A 20,175-nucleotide genomic window follows, 5' to 3' on the forward strand; every position below is an offset into this window, starting at 1 on the left:
TGGGGGGTATAAGGATGTAAATCAGCAGAGAATCCAGAGTGGCTTGACCCACCACCGATTCCGTCTGATTCTACAAGTAATTAAGCATGAGTCAGGATAAGGAAAAATATGTAATTTTCTGACTAAAATTGATATTTTATACTTATCCTGACTCATGAGGTTAGCCCTCCCAACCTCCCCTCATGGCACTCTGGATTTCCCTGCAATTAACGGAGAGAGTAACAAGCATGGCCGATCATGTGACCTTTTTCGCGCCAAAAGATGGGCTCAAGGGAGGCAATTGGGGTGAGTGATTTTACGTCCACTTTTTTTAAGGGAGCTTTAAAAGGGAATTCAAGTGTTCCACTATAGTTCGCAAGAAGAAGACAAGCAATTAAGCATGAGTCAGGATAAGGAAAAATATCAATTTTAGTCAGAAAATTACATATTTTTCCTTATCCTGATTCATGCTTAATTGTCAGAAAATTACATTTTTGTAGTTTGTAGTTTCCGTGGAAACATGACTTAGGCTGTGACTATGAGGATGTCATCTTGTCTTCCATGGCAACAAGTTAGGCTTCAGCTGAATTTAGTGGTAGTGCTCCTTTCTGGTGCTCCTTTCTGGAGCAGAACTTAAAAACTTTCAATACTCGCCTTCCACTTTGCTATATACACTCCAAAACATTTGACATAATCATGACTAGTAGACATATTCATATAGTGTAGGGATATTGATGACTTTGTCTTCTTGTTAATGGCTGATGCTAATGCTGTTCAGTTTGGCATAGAGTGCAGTGTTACATTACCTCTGAATTTTGGATATGAAGAACTGTCACAATTTTCATGGATTTTTTAGTCAATATGCAAGGCAAAATTTGAACGTTTCTGCCTGTAGTGCCTCAAGCTATAACAAAGCTATATGTTTTTGTCCCAGACTGACGAATCTGCCGGAAGAGGCTGGCCACTCCCAGTACGAGATGAAGATTGTCCTGATGAACCCAAGCGGGTGTGCTCACACCAACAAGGCAGGGCAAACTGCCCGATGCTCGCACACCACCCACATTCAGGCAAGCGCTGCAGTTCAAGGAGGACAAGGAGAAGGGACGAGAAAACAAGGACCAGCTTCCTAAACTTGCAGACAAACGAGATGGCAAGGATGGTGGTGCAGATCACCTCGACAAGTCCATCAACTGCATGGAGAAAGTGGCACCCAAAAAGAAGATGCTGAAGCAGTATAAACAAATGGCAGCGGATGATGCCACCTCGGGTATGCCGCGGTCGCCCAAGGTGGGGAAACTGGCCCGGCCACCCAAACAGGTATCCCCTCTTGTGACCAAGAACACCAAACCCAAGAACAAGATGAAATCCAAGGACAAGAACATGAAGAAAAGTGACAATAGTGTGGCACCAAGTGGGGGTGGGGGGATTCAAGGGGAAAGTTGTCTCAAGGACTTGCTTCTCTCATCGAAATTAGACTTGCACAAAGGAGAGAAAGCCAGACTTAGTTCACCCAAACTTTCATCCCCCCAAAACCAAATCAGATTCTAAACACAAGCACAAAGACAAGAAAGCCAAAGTTGTTGATAAGCCTCTGAGGGTAGATCCGGAAGCCCAGTTCAAACAACAGCCAGTCTCTGCAGAAGGAGCCCAGTCCCGGCCAGAAACTGCTTCCACATCACGGCTTGTGCCCACCCTAGAGGAGGAGTTGTCCAGCAACTCCCGTGACGACTCTCCTCAGCGGCTGGTGATTGCAGAGGGGGATGTGCGGGTAAAGAACACTAAAGAAGCTCGGCTGGCCCGACTGGCTCTCATTGATGATAGTATTGAAAGTGTTATTCGTGACTCACAAGCCCACAAGGACAAAACTGATACCTTTACCTTCAGTGAGGAGGTGTCAGTGGATATGTCACCCAAAATTGTTAAAGGTAAAAAGAAGGACAAAGTGAAATCAGGTAAAGATTCTGATAAACAGAAAAAGAAAGAAAAGAAAGAGAAATCAGACTCTCAGTCGATTGACGAAAGTATTGACTCAGTGATACGACAGTCTTCAGAGGAAGTGGAATTGGTGCCTAGTGTCAGTACTAGTGTTGAGGAGGTGGTGAAGCGTGTGGTGGAGGAGTTACCTCCTTTGGTTAGGGACATACCGCCACCGGTCTTGATACAAGAACAAAGCAACAAGAAAGTGAAAGAAAAAGCAGAAAAGAAACCCAAGAAAAAGGGTGGGAAAAAAGATAAATTAGGTTCTGCAAAAGATAAACTTAAGGACAAATTGAAAGTGAAAACAGAGAAACTAGATTTGTTCCAGCCTGACAAAAAACCCTCAGTACTAGACAAGTTTTCTGCCAAAGAGTACAGTGTGTATGACTTTCCAGAAAGCCCTCCATCTTTGTTACCCCCTCAACCCAAGAAAGCCACTCCTAAATCTGGCACCTCCCCTAAACGAGCCCAGCATCCTCCAGCTGCAACTCCACCCACACCAGTCTCACTCCCTCCTGCTCCTCCTCCTCCTCCCCCTGCCCCACCAGTAGTACCCCCTCCCGCTCCTCCTGCACCCCGAGAGGAGCCCCATCCGCCACCAGATGATGATCAGCCGCCACTCATGACTCTCAAGATTGATCTCAAACACAAGCAAAAGGACAAGGAGAAGTCCAAGGTAACCAAGGTAACCCTCCCATCTTGTCAGCATATCAGATGACTAAAGGAGAAATGTTACCCATAGTTCTTCTTGTATATCAAAGAGGAACACATTTTATGGACGTTTTGATGTAGGTGCTAGCTAATGTTGAAAATATTGCAATAAAGAAGTTGACAATCCATAAAATTTCATCATACCAGCTTCTAAGTGCCACTTAAATTTTTTGGTATATCTCCTGCATGTGTGTTAAATGCAGTCTTGTATCTCTGTAGGATGGATAGTTAAGAGTCTGAAATACGTCATCTTATATCATACCTCCGTTGGATGGATGTTATGTATGTGAAATAAGCCATCTTGTATCCCTGTAGAGTGGATGTTCTGTATGTGAAATAAGCCATCTTGTATCCCTGTAGAGTGGATGTTCTGAATGTGAAATAAGCCATCTTGTATCTCTGTAGAGTGGATGTTCTGTATGTGAAATAAGCCATCTTGTATCTCTGTAGAGTGAATGTTGTGTATGTGAGATAAGCCATCTTGTATTGGTAGGATAAGTATGTGAAATCAGCCATCTTGTATTGGTAGGATAAGTATGTGAAATAAGCCATCTTGTATCTGTAGGGTGGATGCTATTGTATGTGAAATAAGCCATCTTGTATCGGTAGGGTTAGTATGTGAAATAAGCCATCTTGTATCGGTAGGGTGGATGCTATTGTATGTGAAATAGGCCATCTTGTATCGGTAGGGTATGTGAAAGATGCCATCTTATGTCGGTAGGGTTAGTATGTGAAATAAGCCTTGTATCGGTAGGGTGGATGCTATTGTATGTGTTAAATAATAAGCCATCTTGTATCGGTAGGGGGTTAATATGTGAAATAAGCCATCTTGTATAGGTAGGGTTAGTATGTGAAATAAGCCATCTTGTATCGGTAGGGTGGATGCTATAGTATGTGAAATAAGCCATCTTGTATCGGTAGGGTTAGTATGTGAAATAAGCCATCTTGTATCGGTAGGATAAGTATGTGAAATAAGCCATCTTGTATCGGTAGGATAAGGATCACAAGAAGGAGAAAAAGGAAAAGAAGAAAGACAAGGAGAAGAAGAAGAAGAACAAAGATAAAGACAAGGAGAAGTCCCGTGACAAGAGGAAGGAGGACCGCCACAAGGAGGACAAGGTAGGACAGACGCCAGCTGAAGTCTTGTATGTCGAGAGCTGGCAAAGAGAGGCTGTATGCTGTTGCGTGATGTGACCATTGTGTGATCCTGTGTTACTGTTGCGTGATGTGACCATTGTGTGATCCTGTGTTACTGTTGCGTGATGTGACCATTGTGTGATCCTGTGTTACTGTTGCTTGATGTGACCATTGTGTGATCCTGTGTTACTGTTGCGTGATGTGACCATTGTGTGATCCTGTGTTACTGTTGCTTGATGTGACCATTGTGTGATCCTGTGTTACTGTTGCATGATGTGACCATTGTGTGATCCTGTGTTACTGTTGCATGTTGTGACCATTGTGTGATCCTGTGTTACTGTTGTGTGATGTGACCATTGTGTGATCCTGTGTTACTGTTGCATGATGTGACCATTGTGTGATCCTGTGTTACTGTTGCGTGATGTGACCATTGTGTGATCCTGTGTTACTGTTGCTTGTTGTGACCATTGTGTGATCCTGTGTTACTGTTGCATGATGTGACCATTGTGTGATCCTGTGTTACTGTTGCTTGATGTGACCATTGTGTGATCCTGTGTTACTGTTGTGTGATGTGACCATTGTGTGATCCTGTGTTACTGTTGCTTGATGTGACCATTGTGTGATCCTGTGTTACTGTTGCGTGATGTGACCATTGTGTGATCCTGTGTTACTGTTGCATTGATGTGACCATTGTGTGATCCTGTGTTATTGTTGCTTGATGTGACCATTGTGTGATCCTGTGTTACTGTTGCTTGATGTGACCATTGTGTGATCCTGTGTTACTGTTGCATGTTGTGACCATTGTGTGATCCTGTGTTACTGTTGCTTGATGTGACCATTGTGTGATCCTGTGTTACTGTTGCGTGATGTGACCATTGTGTGATCCTGTGTTACTGTTGCTTGATGTGACCATTGTGTGATCGTGTGTTACTGTTGCGTGATGTGACCATTGTGTGATCCTGTGTTACTGTTGCTTGATGTGACCATTGTGTGATCCTGTGTTACTGTTGCATGATGTGACCATTGTGTGATCTTGTGTTACTGTTGCTTGATGTGACCATTGTGTGATCTTCTGTTACTGTTGCTTGATGTGACCATTGTGTGATCCTGTGTTACTGTTGCTTGATGTGACCATTGTGTGATCTTCTGTTATTGTTGCTTGATGTGACCATTGTGTGATCCTGTGTTACTGTTGCTTGATGTGACCATTGTGTGATCTTCTGTTATTGTTGCTTGATGTGACCATTGTGTGATCCTGTGTTACTGTTGCTTGATGTGACCATTGTGTGATCCTGTGTTACTGTTGCATGTTGTGACCATTGTGTGATCTTCTGTTACTGTTGCTTGATGTGACCATTGTGTGATCCTTCTGTTACTGTTGCTTGATGTGACCATTGTGTGATCCTGTGTTACTGTTGCTTGATGTGACCATTGTGTGATCTTCTGTTACTGTTGCTTGATGTGACCATTGTGTGATCCTGTGTTACTGTTGCGTGATGTGACCATTGTGTGATCTTCTGTTACTGTTGCTTGATGTGACCATTGTGTGATCCTGTGTTACTGTTGCGTGATGTGACCATTGTGTGATCCTGTGTTACTGTTGCTTGATGTGACCATTGTGTGATCCTGTGTTACTGTTGCGTTGATGTGACCATTGTGTGATCCTGTGTTACTGTTGCTTGATGTGACCATTGTGTGATCCTGTGTTACTTTTGCATGTTGTGACCATTGTGTGATCCTGTGTTACTGTTTGTGTTGTGACCATTGTGTGATCCTGTGTTACTGTTGTGTGATGTGACCATTGTGTGATCATGTGCTACTGTTGCTTGATGTGACCATTGTGTGATCCTGTGTTACTGTTGCGATGTGATGTGACCATTGTGTGATCCTGTGTTACTGTTGTGTGATGTGACCATTGTGTGATCCTGTGTTACTGTTGCTTGATGTGACCATTGTGTGATCCTGTGTTACTGTTGCTTGATGTGACCATTGTGTGATCCTGTGTTACTGTTGCTTGATGTGACCATTGTGTGATCCTGTGTTACTGTTGCTTGATGTGACCATTGTGTGATCCTGTGTTACTGTTGATGTGACCATTGTGTGATCCTGTGTTACTTTTTGCATGTTGTGACCATTGTGTGATCCTGTGTTACTGTTGCTTGATGTGACCATTGTGTGATCCTGTGTTACTGTTGCATTGTGATGTGACCATTGTGTGATGCCTGTGTTACTGTTGCATGATGTGACCATTGTGTGATCATGTGTTACTGTTGCTTGATGTGACCATTGTGTGATCCTGTGTTACTGTTGTGTGATGTGACCATTGTGTGATCTTCTGTTATTGTTGCTTGATGTGACCATTGTGTGATCTCTCTGTTATTGTTGCTTGATGTGACCATTGTGTGATCCTGTGTTACTGTTGGTGTTGATGTGACCATTGTGTGATCTTCTGTTATTGTTGCTTGATGTGACCATTGTGTGATCCTGTGTTACTGTTGCTTGATGTGACCATTGTGTGATCCTGTGTTACTGTTGCATGTTGTGACCATTGTGTGATCCTGTGTTACTGTTGCTTGATGTGACCATTGTGTGATCCTGTGTTACTGTTGCTTGATGTGACCATTGTGTGATCCTGTGTTACTGTTGCTTGATGTGACCATTGTGTGATCCTGTGTTACTGTTGCGTGATGTGACCATTGTGTGATCCTGTTACTGTTGTGTGTTGTGACCATTGTGTGTTCGTGTGTTACTGTTGTGTGATGTGACCATTGTGTGATCCTGTGTTACTGTTGTGTGTTGTGACCATTGTGTGTTCGTGTGTTACTGTTGTGTGATGTGACCATTGTGTGATCCTGTGTTACTGTTGCTTGATGTGACCATTGTGTGATCCTGTGTTACTGTTGCATGTTGTGACCATTGTGTGATCTTGTGTTACTGTTGCTTGATGTGACCATTGTGTGATCCTGTGTTACTGTTGCGTGATGTGACCATTGTGTGATCCTGTGTTACTGTTGCGTGATGTGACCATTGTGTGATCCTGTGTTACTGTTGCATGTTGTGACCATTGTGTGATCCTGTGTTACTGTTGTGTGATGTGACCATTGTCATCCTGTGTTACTGTTGTGTGATGTGACCATTGTGTGATCCTGTGTTACTGTTGTGTGATGTGACCATTGTCATCCTGTGTTACTGTTGTGTGATGTGACCATTGTGTGATCCTGTGTTACTGTTGTGTGATGTGACCATTGTGTGATCCTGTGTTACTGTTGCTTGATGTGACCATTGTGTGATCCTGTGTTACTGTTGCGTGATGTGACCATTGTGTGATCCTGTGTTACTGTTGCGTGTTGTGACCATTGTGTGATCCTGTGTTACTGTTGCTTGATGTGACCATTGTGTGATCCTGTGTTACTGTTGCTTGATGTGACCATTGTGTGATCGTGTGTTACTGTTGCATGTTGTGACCATTGTGTGATCCTGTGTTACTGTTGCTTGATGTGACCATTGTGTGATCCTGTGTTACTGTTGCTTGATGTGACCATTGTGTGATCCTGTGTTACTGTTGTGTGATGTGACCATTGTGTGATCCTGTGTTACTGTTTACTGTTGTTGTGACCATTGTGTGGTCCTGTGCTACTGTTGCTTGATGTGACCATTGTGTGATCTGTGTGTTAGTGTGGCTTGATGTGACCATTGTGTGATCATGTGTTACTGTTGCGTGATGTGACCATTGTGTGATCATGTGTTACTGTTGCTTGATGTGACCATTGTGTGATCCTGTGTTACTGTTGTGTGGTGTGACCATTGTGTGATCCTGTGTTACTGTTGTGTGATGTGACCATTGTGTGTTCGTGTGTGTTACTGTTGTGTGATGTGACCATTGTGTGATCCTGTGTTACTGTTGCTTGATGTGACCATTGTGTGATCATGTGTTACTGTTGCTTGATGTGACCATTGTGTGATCATATGTTACTGTTGCTTGATTGGACCATTGTGTGATCCTGTGATACTGTTGTGTTGCATGTTGTGACCATTGTGTGATCCTGTGTTACTGTTGGTCTATGATGTGACCATTGTGTGATCCTGTGTGACCATAATGTTGAGTTTCTATACCTGTGGCCGCCAACATTTTGTGGTAGTGGCGATACCTGGTGCCAATAAGGAGGTAACAATAGATATGTTGCCATAGTTACATAGTGTGTGTACTATTGATGCGTGTATGGCTGATGCAGATGGACATTGTTACTGTGTAGGAGGCGTCGGGCAGTGTTCCTTCTGGAGGTCCAGTGGCCCCAATCAAGCTGAACATCAAGTTTGGGGGCCTGTCAGCTGCAACAAGCACCGTTGTCACAGAAACCAAGATAACCTCTCCAAAGACAGAGACTGTCCTCGCTTCTCCCAAGACGCCTCGGCCTGAGCCGCTGTTGTCACCCAAACGGGATATTCCCAGACTGTGAGTACAAGCCACAAAATACGCTGTGTAGTAGACAGCAGTTTGTTTTCAATGTCTAGTGAGCTTTTGTCTGGTTCTGTTGATCTGCTCCAGGGAGGCTGGACATCACATACTTGTTCTCACCATGCTGTATGTCCAGTTAGCTCCAAAGGTTTGAACCTGAACTGAAAAATTATTTATGGTCATTATTCAGGTTTCTTTTTAATAAGTTTAATGAAATTTGGTGTGTATGTGGTTGGTTGTGGCACTTAACTTGACCCTTAAAATCACTATCAAACTGGTATGTCTGGTACTAGGCTGAGCCGACGACCAGTGTATGTGATCTCATCATGATCAGTTGTCGGAAATAGTCTTGTCTACAAATCCTTATTGAATAAGCAAGTTAAGCCTGTCGTTACAATATATAGTAATAAAACATGTTCTTTGCCTATTTGGACAGATGTATCTAATCTAGTTTAGTAATTGTACTCAAAATATCATTCAATTGGGTTTCTGTTAATTGTGGCAAAATTGTGTGTGCCCCTGATAATGACTACTTCAGTTTACATGATCCACATCAACCACAATGATATTGCCGCTACTCACGCCTTGAAAATATGTAAAAAGTATAATACACTAAAGTGCTGCTGCATAACCTAATTTTAATTCTTTTATATTTATATAGTAAAACATGAAATTAAAATAAGGCAATACTAGAATATATATCTCTCGGTAAGATATTAGTTTGAGATACCGTTTTTTTCTAATCACTGCATCAAAATTCATTTGTGTGATATAACTGGATGCGTTTCAACTAAATGACCATAAGATGAGGGTAAATATATGAACAGCATTTCTGTTTCCAGCTCACTTTACCAGAAAAATACACACAGTAATCTAAGTCCCTGCTTATAATGCAATGCCTAAAAGAAACAAATTGGAAAGTTGATGATGAAAGCAATCGTTTACAAGGGAAAGCCTTTGTTTACCAGGGAAAGCCTTTGTTTACCAGGAAAAGCATTTGTTTACCAGGGAAAGCATTTGTTTACCAGGGAAAGCATTTGTTTACCAGGGAAAGCCTTTGTTGACCAGGAAAAGCATTTGTTTACCAGGGAAAGCATTCGTTTACCAGGGAAAGCATTTGTTCACCAGGGAAATTATGTGTTCACCAGGGCAATTATGTGTTCACCAGGGCAGGCATTTGTTCACCAGGGAAATTATGTGTTCACCAGGGCAGGCATTTGTTTACTAGGGAAATTATGTGTTCACCAGGGCAGGCATTTGTTTACTAGGGAAATTATGTGTTCACCAGGGCAGGCATTTGTTCACCAGGGAAATTATGTGTTCACCAGGGCAGGCATTTGTTCACCAGGGAAATTATGTGTTCACCAGGGCAGGCATGTCTCTATTCAAACCTAGTGGTGACACAGTGTTGATCCATTGGTCCATCCATGACATTTGCTCACATGCATCAAAATCAAACATGGCGCCTGCACAACTTGAACTTCAGATATTAACTTCATTAATGTTTGCATGAGATTTTCTTTCTGAGGTGGATAAACTGCAGAAAGTTTTGATATTGAGCATTGATGGATATCATGCATATTTTTCAGAGTTATCAAGCCAATTCGCCGTGAGTCTTTGGAAGCCAAGGCCAAGCTGGGAGCAGCATCACGATCACCAGCTATTATGTCTCCAGCTAAGCCTCCAACTCCTCCCCCACAGGCACCTCCCAAAGCCCCATCCCCACCACCACCCTTACCACCTCCTCCAAAGATCAAAAGTCCCCCACAATCTCCATCACCACCCCCGAAACCCAAAACCCCGCCTCCCAAGTCTCCAACTCCCTCCCTCCACCCCCACCCTCTCCCTCCACCTCCCCAAGTCCACAAATCACCCACTCCCCTTTGCCCTCACCATCCCCTCCCCCTCGGTCTCCCACACCCGAGAAACTTCTCACACCATCGCCAGAGCCAAAGTTACGATCTCCTTTGAGTTCTCCTGTTTGCAAATCTCCAACTCCATTATCCTGTTCCCCATCACCTAAGTCCCCTCCAGCCCATCAGCAGTTCCCATTACCTCCAAGGACCCCATCCCCATCACATGTTCATTCAGTGAAATCATCCCCCCAACACTCCCCCTCCTCCCCCCATCTACAGATGGATATTGACTCCGAGTCGGAGAAGGATCCAGAACCTGAGCCCAAACCCAAACCAGCTAAATCATCCCCCAAAGTGAAAGCAGAAACAAAACCTTCACCAAAGGGGAAGCGTGGTCGCAAGCCCAAGGAGGAGAACGCAGGGGACACAAGAGCAGCAGCAAAATCCAGGACCAAGTCTGTCCCATCTGTGACGTCAGAGACCGTCAGCGAAACTCCTATCACAGGACCCATTGTTCAGAGGACTGTGGTAGCTGAAACTGTTGGATCATTTATTGTAAGTCGTGGCTGAAATTGTAGGATCATTCATTGTCAGTTGTGGCTGAAACTGTTGGAGTGTGTTACGTGGGTTGTGTTGATACATCGCCCTGCCCCATGTTACCTGGGTTGTCTTGATACACGGCCCTTCCCCATGTTATGTGGGTTGTCATGATACACCTTCCCCATGTTATGTGGGTTGTGTTGATACATAGCCCTGCCCCATGTTACCTGGGTTGTCTTGATACACGCCCCTTCCCCATGTTATGTGGGTTGTCTGGATGCATACCACTGTTTTTGTTAAATATCCATGTCTTATTTTGATTCAGACAACCAGTGTTCTGTCTATAGTATATTTACATGCATCCCTTGGACTCGTGTATGTGACTTGTGTCCTGTGATGTTGTAGGATGCTGATGGCAACAAGGTGTGGATCTGCCCTTCATGTAAGATGCAGGACGATGGGAGCCCAATGATCGGCTGTGACACGTGTGATGATTGGTACCATTGGTGAGATCTGATTTTTACCATCCCAGTTTATCTAGTGTAGTACCCTTCTATCTCCTGGACTCTCCTTCCCTTATCTGTAGTGTAGTACTGTCCCTTCTGTCTCCTGGACTCACCCGCCCTTATCTGTAGTGTAGTACTGTCCCTTCTGTCTCCTGGACTCTCCTGCCCTTATCTGTAGTGTAGTACTGTCCCTTCTGTCTCCTGGACTCTCCCACCCTTATCTGTAGTGTAGTACTGTCCCTTCTGTCTCCTGGACTCTCCCACCCTTATCTGTAGTGTAGTACTGTCCCTTCTGTCTCCTGGACTCTCCCACCCTTATCTGTAGTGTAGTACTGTCCCTTCTGTCTCCTGGACTCTCCCACCCTTATCTGTAGTGTAGTACTGTCCCTTCTATCTCCTGGACTCACCCACCCTTATCTGTAGTGTAGTACTGTCCCTTCTATCTCCTGGACTCACCCGCCCTTATCTGTAGTGTTGTACTGTCCCTTCTGTCTCCTGGACTCCTCTGCCCTTATCTGTTGTGTAGTACTGTCCCTTCTGTCTCCTGGACTCTCCCGCCCTTATCTGTAGTGTAGTACTGTCCCTTCTGTCTCCTGGACTCTCCCACCCTTATCTGTAGTGTAGTACTGTCCCTTCTGTCTCCTGGACTCTCCCACCCTTATCTGTAGTGTAGTACTGTCCCTTCTGTCTCCTGGACTTTCCACCCTTATCTGTAGTGTTGTACTGTCCCTTCTGTCTCCTGGACTCTCCTGCCCTTATCTGTAGTGTAGTACTGTCCCTTCTGTCTCCTGGACTCTCCTGCCCTTATCTGTAGTGTAGTACTGTCCCTTCTGTCTCCTGGACTCTCCTGCCCTTATCTGTAGTGTAGTACTGTCCCTTCTGTCTCCTGGACTCTCCTGCCCTTATCTGTAGTGTAGTACTGTCCCTTCTGTCTCCTGGACTCTCCTGCCCTTATCTGTAGTGTAGTACTGTCCCTTCTGTCTCCTGGACTCTCCTGCCCTTATCTGTAGTGTGTAGTACTGTCCTGTCCTTCTGTCTCCTGGACTCTCCCTGCCCTTATCTGTAGTGTAGTACTGTCCCTTCTGTAGTACTCTCCTGCCCTTATCTGTAGTGTAGTACTGTCCCTTCTATCTCCTGGACTCTCTCTGCCCTTATCTGTTGTGTAGTACTGTCCCTTCTGTCTCCTGGACTCTCCCACCCTTATCTGTAGTGTAGTACTGTCCCTTCTGTCTCCTGGACTCTCCTGCCCTTATCTGTAGTGTAGTACTGTCCCTTCTATCTCCTGGACTCCTCTGCCCTTATCTGTTGTGTAGTACTGTCCCTTCTGTCTCCTGGACTCTCCCACCCTTATCTGTAGTGTAGTACTGTCCCTTCTATCTCCTGGACTCACCCTGGCCCTTATCTGTAGTGTTGTTCTGTCCCTTCTGTCTCCTGGACTCTCCTGCCCTTATCTGTAGTGTAGTACTGTCCCTTCTATCTCCTGGACTCACCCGCCCTTATCTGTAGTGTTGTACTGTCCCTTCTGTCTCCTGGACTCTCCTGCCCTTATCTGTAGTGTCAGTACTGTCCTTTCTGTCTCCTGGACTGTCCTGCCCTTATCTGTAGTGTGTAGTACTGTCCCTTCTGTCTCCTGGACTCTCCTGCCCTTATCTGTAGTGTAGTACTGTCCCTTCTGTCTCCTGGACTCTCCTGCCCTTATCTGTAGTGTAGTACTGTCCCTTCTGTCTCCTGGACTCTCCTGCCCTTATCTGTAGTGTAGTACTGTCCCTTCTGTCTCCTGGACTCTCCCACCCTTATCTGTAGTGTAGTACTGTCCCTTCTGTCTCCTGGACTCTCCCACCCTTATCTGTAGTGTAGTACTGTCCCTTCTGTCTCCTGGACTCTCCTGCCCTTATCTGTAGTGTAGTACTGTCCCTTCTGTCTCCTGGACTCTCCTGCCCTTATCTGTAGTGTAGTACTGTCCCTTCTATCTCCTGGACTCACCCGCCCTTATCTGTAGTGTTGTACTGTCCCTTCTGTCTCCTGGACTCTCCTGCCCTTATCTGTAGTGTAGTACTGTCCCTTCTGTCTCCTGGACTCTGCTGCCTTATCTGTGGTATAGTACTGTGCCTTCTATCTCCTGTCTGTTGGGGTGAATTCCATGTAGGGATGTTTTTCTATAAGGGTGAGTTCCCTGTATGGAAGAGTTGCCTGTTGGGGTGAGTTCCATGTAGTGATATGTTTTTCTATAAGGTCGGGTCCCCTGTATAGGAGACTGAACAGAATTAAACTTTCTGATGAATAAACAAAGTAATGACAGGGCAGTACACTTGGTCCACTGTGAGAGTTGCAACTCACAACAAACTGTCTTTGAGCCTGTGACTTGATAAACAAGGCTGTTGTGTGACATTGCAGGACATGCATGAACATCACCGAGGAACCCAAGGAGGATGAGTGGTACTGTCCTCGCTGTCAGGAAATCAGAGCCAGAGCTCCAAAGGGGGGGAAACCCAAGGATGGAAAACCCAAAGGCAAAAAGAGGGGACGCAAGAAAAAAACCTAAGGCAGCTTCTAGTAACATGGACTCAATGTTGCTTGTTATCAGATAATTATTGTGTATATATTTTATTTGCTCAACTGTGGTCTGTACAGTAGCTTTGTAAAGCTTTGATGATAAATTGTCAAAGTGCTTGTGAGTCTTTGTTATTTCTGTGAAAGGGACAGGTAAGTGACCTGCTGGAGAGAAAGATGTGTGATGTGAAATAGTTTTTATGATAGTAAATATACATAACATTTTTACTTCTGGCTCAAAAGCGGACCGATGAATTGTATATTTCCCAATTCAACTCGAGAATAAATAAACATATAATACTCTGTGCAAACAGAGGAACACATGGGTGTGCAACGGCACTTGTGCACATGCTTCTCGTACACCTGTATGTCCCTTTCTCTGCACTAAATAGTGAACTTTGTAAATATTTTAATGATAGTTTGTTAAACAACTTTTTTATTATTAGGACATAAATTCTGCAAAAAACTCGTGGGGTTGGTCTGATGTTTTGATTATGATTGTATGAAGTAATTTGAAGGATCTAGTAGTCAGACTAGATGACTTGATCAGGGAACCTACTCCGTACAGCTTACAGTGAGGTACTGGGGACCTACTCCGTACAGCTGACAGTGAGGTACTGGGGACCTTCTCCGTACAGCTGACAGTGAGGTACTGGGGACCTACTCCGTACAGCTGACAGTGAGGTACTGGGGACCTTCTCCGTACAGCTGACAGTGAGGTACTGGGGACCTTCTCCGTACAGCTGACAGTGAGGTACTGGGGACCTTCTCCGTACAGCTGACAGTGAGGTACTGGGGACCTTCTCCGTACAGCTGACAGTGAGGTACTGGGGACCTTCTCCATACAGCTGACAGTGAGGTGAGATGTGGAAGTTTGACCTTTGCAAGTGAATACACTATCGCCATCTGAAAGGGCTAACACCAGATTTTTGTTGATCTATCCAGAGCTGGTGAAGTGTGTCGGGACTGGAGAAAGGACTGTCGACACAAACACACCATGTTATATTTGGGATTACACTTTCTCAGTAAAGTACTGATCTAGTACTTTTGTTGGGTTGAGTCTCCTCCGGCTGTGTGGGCTCGCCATCTGCCTTTATGTGCTGGTGATAAGGTGCCTGACTCTGAGAGTGTGAGTTCGAATCTTGGATGGGAATCAACCAAACTAAAGTACTAGAATCTGTACTTTACTAAGAAAGTGTCATCTTAAATATAACATTGTTTCATTTAAGGAAAGTAAACATGGACAACATGTTGGTTGATAGTGTTTATGTACAATTAATTACAAAAGTAGGATTTGTCCTGTTTAAAAATATTACATGTATTTACAAGACATACCGTGATAAATGTAACAAAACGGTGGCAAACAATTAATACTGTGGACATTTTACAAGGTGTTGACAAGTAGGGTGTTCTGTATGACTGTCACTGTAAGAGACTGGACTGACTGACCAGAACAGCCTGATAAGCTGTTCCAAGACCCTCCTTGTATCACCAAGATACCTGTTGCCGAACAGGGCCCCGTTCCTCAAGGCGATCGTAGCGCTACGACAGTCGTAAGTCTGTGTTGAAGTATGGGAGTGACGATCATCTTAGCGCTACGATCGCCTTGAGGAACGGGTCCCAGAACAGTATGACCAACTACCTGGACACCTGTAGCCTAGCAGAACAGTATCACACACTACCTGGACACCTGCAGCCCAGCAGAACAGTATCACACACTACCTGGACACCTGCAGCCTAGCAGAACAGTATCACTGACTACCTGGACACCTACAGCCCAGTATCACACACTACCTGGACACCTGTTGTCTAGCAGAACAGTATCACTGACTACCTGGACACCTGCAGCCAAGCAGAACAGCATCACGGACTACCTGGACACCTGAAGCCTAGCAGAACAGCATCACGGACTACCTGGACACCTGAAGCCTAGCAGAACAGTATCACTGACTACCTGGACACCTGCAGCCCAGTATGCAGCCACACAGTATCACACACTACCTGGACACCTGTAGCTTAGCAGAACAGTATCACCAATTACCTGGACACCTACAGCCTAGTATCACTGACTACATAGACACCTGTTGCCTAGCAGAACAGTATCATTGACTACCTGGACACCTGTTGCCTAGCAGAACAGTGTCACAATCTACCTGGACACCTGTTGCCTAGCAGAACAGTGTCACAAACTACCTGGACACCTGTTGCCTAGCAGAACAGTATCACAGACTACCTGGACACCTGTTGCCTAGCAGAACAGTATCACAGACTACCTGGACACCTGTTGCCTAGCAGAACAGTGTCACAAACTACCTGGACACCTGTAGCCCAGTAGAACAATACCACTGACTACCTGGACACCTGTAGCCTAAACAATTGTAGCCACTGACTAGTTGGGCAACTGCCCTGGAGAATGGAAGGATGAATAACTGGGAGTAGATTTAACTACTGTCTAGAGCACAGAGTAAGGATCATAAACATATGAAAACTAATTTCATTTACTTCAAATAATAAAACTGTTAAGTCTGAAATTAAATATCAGTAGAAATCACAGATCTGTTCAGTCCATCAACTAGTAGCAGCACCAGCATCTGGCTGACTGTGTACTGAAAGGTTTGCCACAATTCAATCTGGAGAAATGTCAACATTCATGGCGCCATATTGCACAACCACACCAAAGTTCACAGTTTCCATCATCCAGTGCACTTGAACTGCCTATAAAGAAGGTCACACACTGATTCTGATGGAACGTAGGACTTGCTTCTCAGACTCGTTGTGGTGTGAGCTGAAGAGCGAGTAGCACTGTGAGCTGGCAAACACCTTCAGGTACTCGGTCAGGTAACTCTGGAAGACAGGCAACAATACTGTAAAAACACTCAGATGGCAAAGCACAAACAAGAAAAAATTGTGTCCAGGGACACGGATGCCCCCGCTAACATTCATAAGACATATAAAGATCAATAATTGAACAAAATTCACGAACAAGTTCAATAAACATCTATGGAACTATGAGATGCACACCCAATGAAACACATGTATAAGCTTAATAAATTCTGTTGAGCAGTTTTTGTCTTCAAATGTCTACACGTACTAAAAACTATAAAATACAAAAACAAAATATCAGATGCACACCTTTAGAGTCTATAAAAGACTTAAGCTAAATGAGTTTTGTGCAGTGTTTTTTGAGGAAAAGTGGATTAAGTACACCCCCAGTTGTATGGGATGGACAGGATGAATAAAACCAAATTCAACTAAGTTCAAACATCTGTAAAAGTGACAAAATTAAGAAATTGCACAAAGAATTATGAAATGCACACCCTTAGAGTCCCTACGATAGACATGTAGAAGTTCATTCAATTCTGTTGAGCAGTTTTTGTGGAGAAGTGGATAGACTTCATCCCCTATTACACTATCATCATAGAGAAATTCAGCAAAATGTACCTAAGTTCAAATGTCTTACAAAAAAAACCCAATAAAATACAAAAACAAAATATAAGATGCACACCATTAGAGTATAAGTTCATTGAATTCCACAGTGCGTTTTTTGTGGAGAAGTGGATAGAGTACATTCCCTGTTTTGTACGGACGGAGGGTAACCCTATATGCCCCCAGCCATATATGGGCATAAAAAACACTGAAAATTTAGCCAGGGTTCTTTTATTGCAGATTTACACCGATCACAAAAACGTTAAAAATGAAACAAAAATCCCAGAAATCTGTGGAAAATTCACATGTCTGAACACTGGGCATGTGTCACATACAACAAAGGCAGTGGGAGTAGCAGCAACAACTGCATACAGCAAGGGAGGGGCACCAGCTACATACAGCAAGGGAGGGGCACCAGCTACATACAGCAAGGGAGGGGCACCAGCTACATACAAAGCAAGGGAGGGGCACCAGCTGCATACAGCAAGGGAGGGGCACCAGCTAAATACAGATAGGGAGGGGCACCAGCTACATCCAGCAAGGGAGGGGCACCAGCTACGTACAGCAAGGGAGGGGCACCAGCTACATACAGCCAGGGAGGGGCACCAGCTACGTACATCAAGGGAGGGGCACCTGCTACATAGAGCCAGGTAGGGGCACCTGCTACATACAGCCAGGGAGGGGCACCAGCTACTTACATCAAGGGAGGGGCACCTGCTACATACAGCCAGGGAGGGGTACCTACAGATAGGGAGGGCACCAGCTACATACAGCAAGGGTGCAGCACCTGTTACAGCAAGGGAGCGGCACCTACTACATACAGTAAGGGAGGGCACCCACGCTATACAGGAAAGGAGGGCACCAACTGTATACAGAAAGGGAGGGGCACCATCTACATACAGAAAGGGAGGGGCACCTGCTGCATACAGGTAGGGAGGGCATCAGCTACATACAGAAAGGGGGACACCTGGTACTGACCTGCAGGTTGATCTGGTTGGTGGGATCTGCTTGAGCATCTGGATCGTCGTCCTCTTCGTCATCAAGATCAAGACCTCCATACTCGCCAGCATACTGGTCTATAAGCTCAGACAAACTCTGTCCACCGATAGCGATGTCATCATCCAGGTCATCTTCCTCCTCTTCCTCCCATCCTTCTCCCTGCATCATCATATACAGTCACTAGAGCTCTAATTTATGCTGCCCACCTGAACACGTCTTGTAAAACCAAACATCATCTCCATCCCAAACATCTGCTCATCCAAATATCTCCCCCACCTTAGCATCAGCCCCACCAAACCATCTGCCCTGCATACTCCCCACCCAAACATCTAAAAACCCTAAGATCTACCCATCCAAATAACTTGCCCACCTAACATCTGCAACATGCAAACATCTAACCACCCAAACATCTGCTCCACTTTAACATCTGAAAACCCAAAGATACATCTTGTCTATCCCAACTCAAGCCACCAACCAATCTTGCCCATCTGAACAGATCATCTGCCCAGTTCAATTCATATCACACACTCGGTCCAATTCATATTCAGTAAAATTTATATCACCTACCCAGTACAATGCATATCACCCACCCAGCAAAATTCATATCACCCTTCCTGTACAATTCATATCACCCACCCAGTACAGTTCATATCACCCACCCAGTACAATTCATATCACCCACCCAGTACAATTCATATCACCCATCCAGTACAATTTGTATCACCCATCCAGTACAATTCGTATCAAGCACCCAGTACAATTTCCGTACCATACCTGGCAACAGAGGTGTATCTACGAGATCAGTCTGTACCATACCTGGCAACAGAGGTGTATCTACGAGAACAGTCCGTACCATACCTGGCAACAGAGGTGTATCTACGAGAACAGTCCGTACCATTCTTGGCAGCAGAGGTGTATCTGCGAGAACAGTCCGTACCATACCTGGCAACAGAGGTGTATCTACGAGAACAGTCCGTACCATACCTGGCAACAGAGGTGTATCTACGAGAACAGTCCGTACCATACCTGGCAACAGAGGTGTATCTGCGAGAACAGTCCGTACCATACCTGGCAACAGAGGTGTATCTACGAGAACAGTCCGTACCATACCTGGCAACAGAGGTGTATCTACGAGAACAGTCCGTACCATACCTGGCAACAGAGGTGTATCTACGAGAACAGTCCGTACCATACCTGGCAACAGAGGTGTATAGTTTGGCATGAAATGCATGTGGACCCGATTTTTTGTCAATATCTCTTCATCCAATGACCCAATCGATCTCAAACTGTGCAAGATGTTTTGTCGGATGCCCTAATCACATTGTAAATCACCGATTTTATGCATTTGTATTAAAGAATCTGTCTATGAAACTGTCAACAAAATAAACAGCAGACCGCAGACTGCTTGCAGAGGGAGGGAGCCAATGACCTGTAACAGCGGCAGTGAAATGAATGGAAAAGAGTTTTCCTCACTGATGAGTCATGTCTCCTTCACCAAGCTGTCTACATGTGAACCCACAGGTGAACAGGTGAACCAACAGGGGAACCCACAGGTGAACTCTGCTGAAACCTTCTTCACATATGGAATGATCTTCCCCAGGACATTCATCCCTGTTTATTGGCCTCAAGGAAGTGAAGGGGCCAGGTCTGCATTAATGCACAAGGTGGACCCTTGCTTGTGAACCCCATCTTGTGTTGTGGCTCATTTGCATATGTCAGGTGTTCTAATTGTTACCATACCTTGAAATGTGTCCATGTAATAACACTGCATTCATGAGCAGCCTAACACTCATTCAGTTTGCTGTTTGTGATGATAACTTTTGCCTTTGAGTACATCTCCCCCAACCTGACACCTACTACTATGTACCTCATCCTCTCCAACCTGTGCAGACAGACTGGACTCTATCTGGTTGGACAACTCATTGATGAGCAGCTTGTAGATCTTGACCAGCAGAGGCACTGTAGTCCATTCTTCTGGGTCTGAAACACCACTGAACATTGGTTACAGAAGCCTCTCCACCCACACTGGTTACAGCAG

At 44.8% G+C, this 20,175-nt stretch overlaps 2 protein-coding genes across 2 annotated transcripts in view; one reads left to right on the plus strand and one right to left on the minus strand.

Annotated features, from left to right (window-relative positions):
- The window catches only part of LOC124252827 (transcription initiation factor TFIID subunit 3-like), a 28,536-nt gene extending 14,704 nt beyond the window's left edge, over nucleotides 1–13,832 (plus strand). The window contains 9 exon segments of the mRNA XM_046686501.1: nucleotides 914–974; nucleotides 976–1,533; nucleotides 1,535–2,641; nucleotides 3,661–3,786; nucleotides 8,058–8,257; nucleotides 9,850–10,082; nucleotides 10,085–10,671; nucleotides 11,062–11,162; nucleotides 13,557–13,832. Coding sequence (XP_046542457.1) covers nucleotides 914–974; nucleotides 976–1,533; nucleotides 1,535–2,641; nucleotides 3,661–3,786; nucleotides 8,058–8,257; nucleotides 9,850–10,082; nucleotides 10,085–10,671; nucleotides 11,062–11,162; nucleotides 13,557–13,704 — 3,121 coding nt within the window. The 3' untranslated portion in view covers nucleotides 13,705–13,832.
- Nucleotides 13,833–16,196: 2,364 nt separating this feature from the next.
- Nucleotides 16,197–20,175, minus strand: part of LOC124252829 (importin-9-like) — a 78,278-nt gene continuing 74,299 nt past the window's right edge. Inside the window, 3 exon segments of the mRNA XM_046686504.1 lie at nucleotides 16,197–16,556; nucleotides 18,117–18,296; nucleotides 20,005–20,117. Of these exon segments, the coding sequence (XP_046542460.1) occupies nucleotides 16,440–16,556; nucleotides 18,117–18,296; nucleotides 20,005–20,117 (410 nt within the window). The 3' untranslated portion in view covers nucleotides 16,197–16,439.

Source organism: Haliotis rubra, unplaced genomic scaffold (genome assembly GCF_003918875.1).
Source record: "Haliotis rubra isolate DU_JTF1 unplaced genomic scaffold, ASM391887v1 Scf526, whole genome shotgun sequence".
Lineage (NCBI taxonomy): Eukaryota > Metazoa > Mollusca > Gastropoda > Lepetellida > Haliotidae > Haliotis > Haliotis rubra.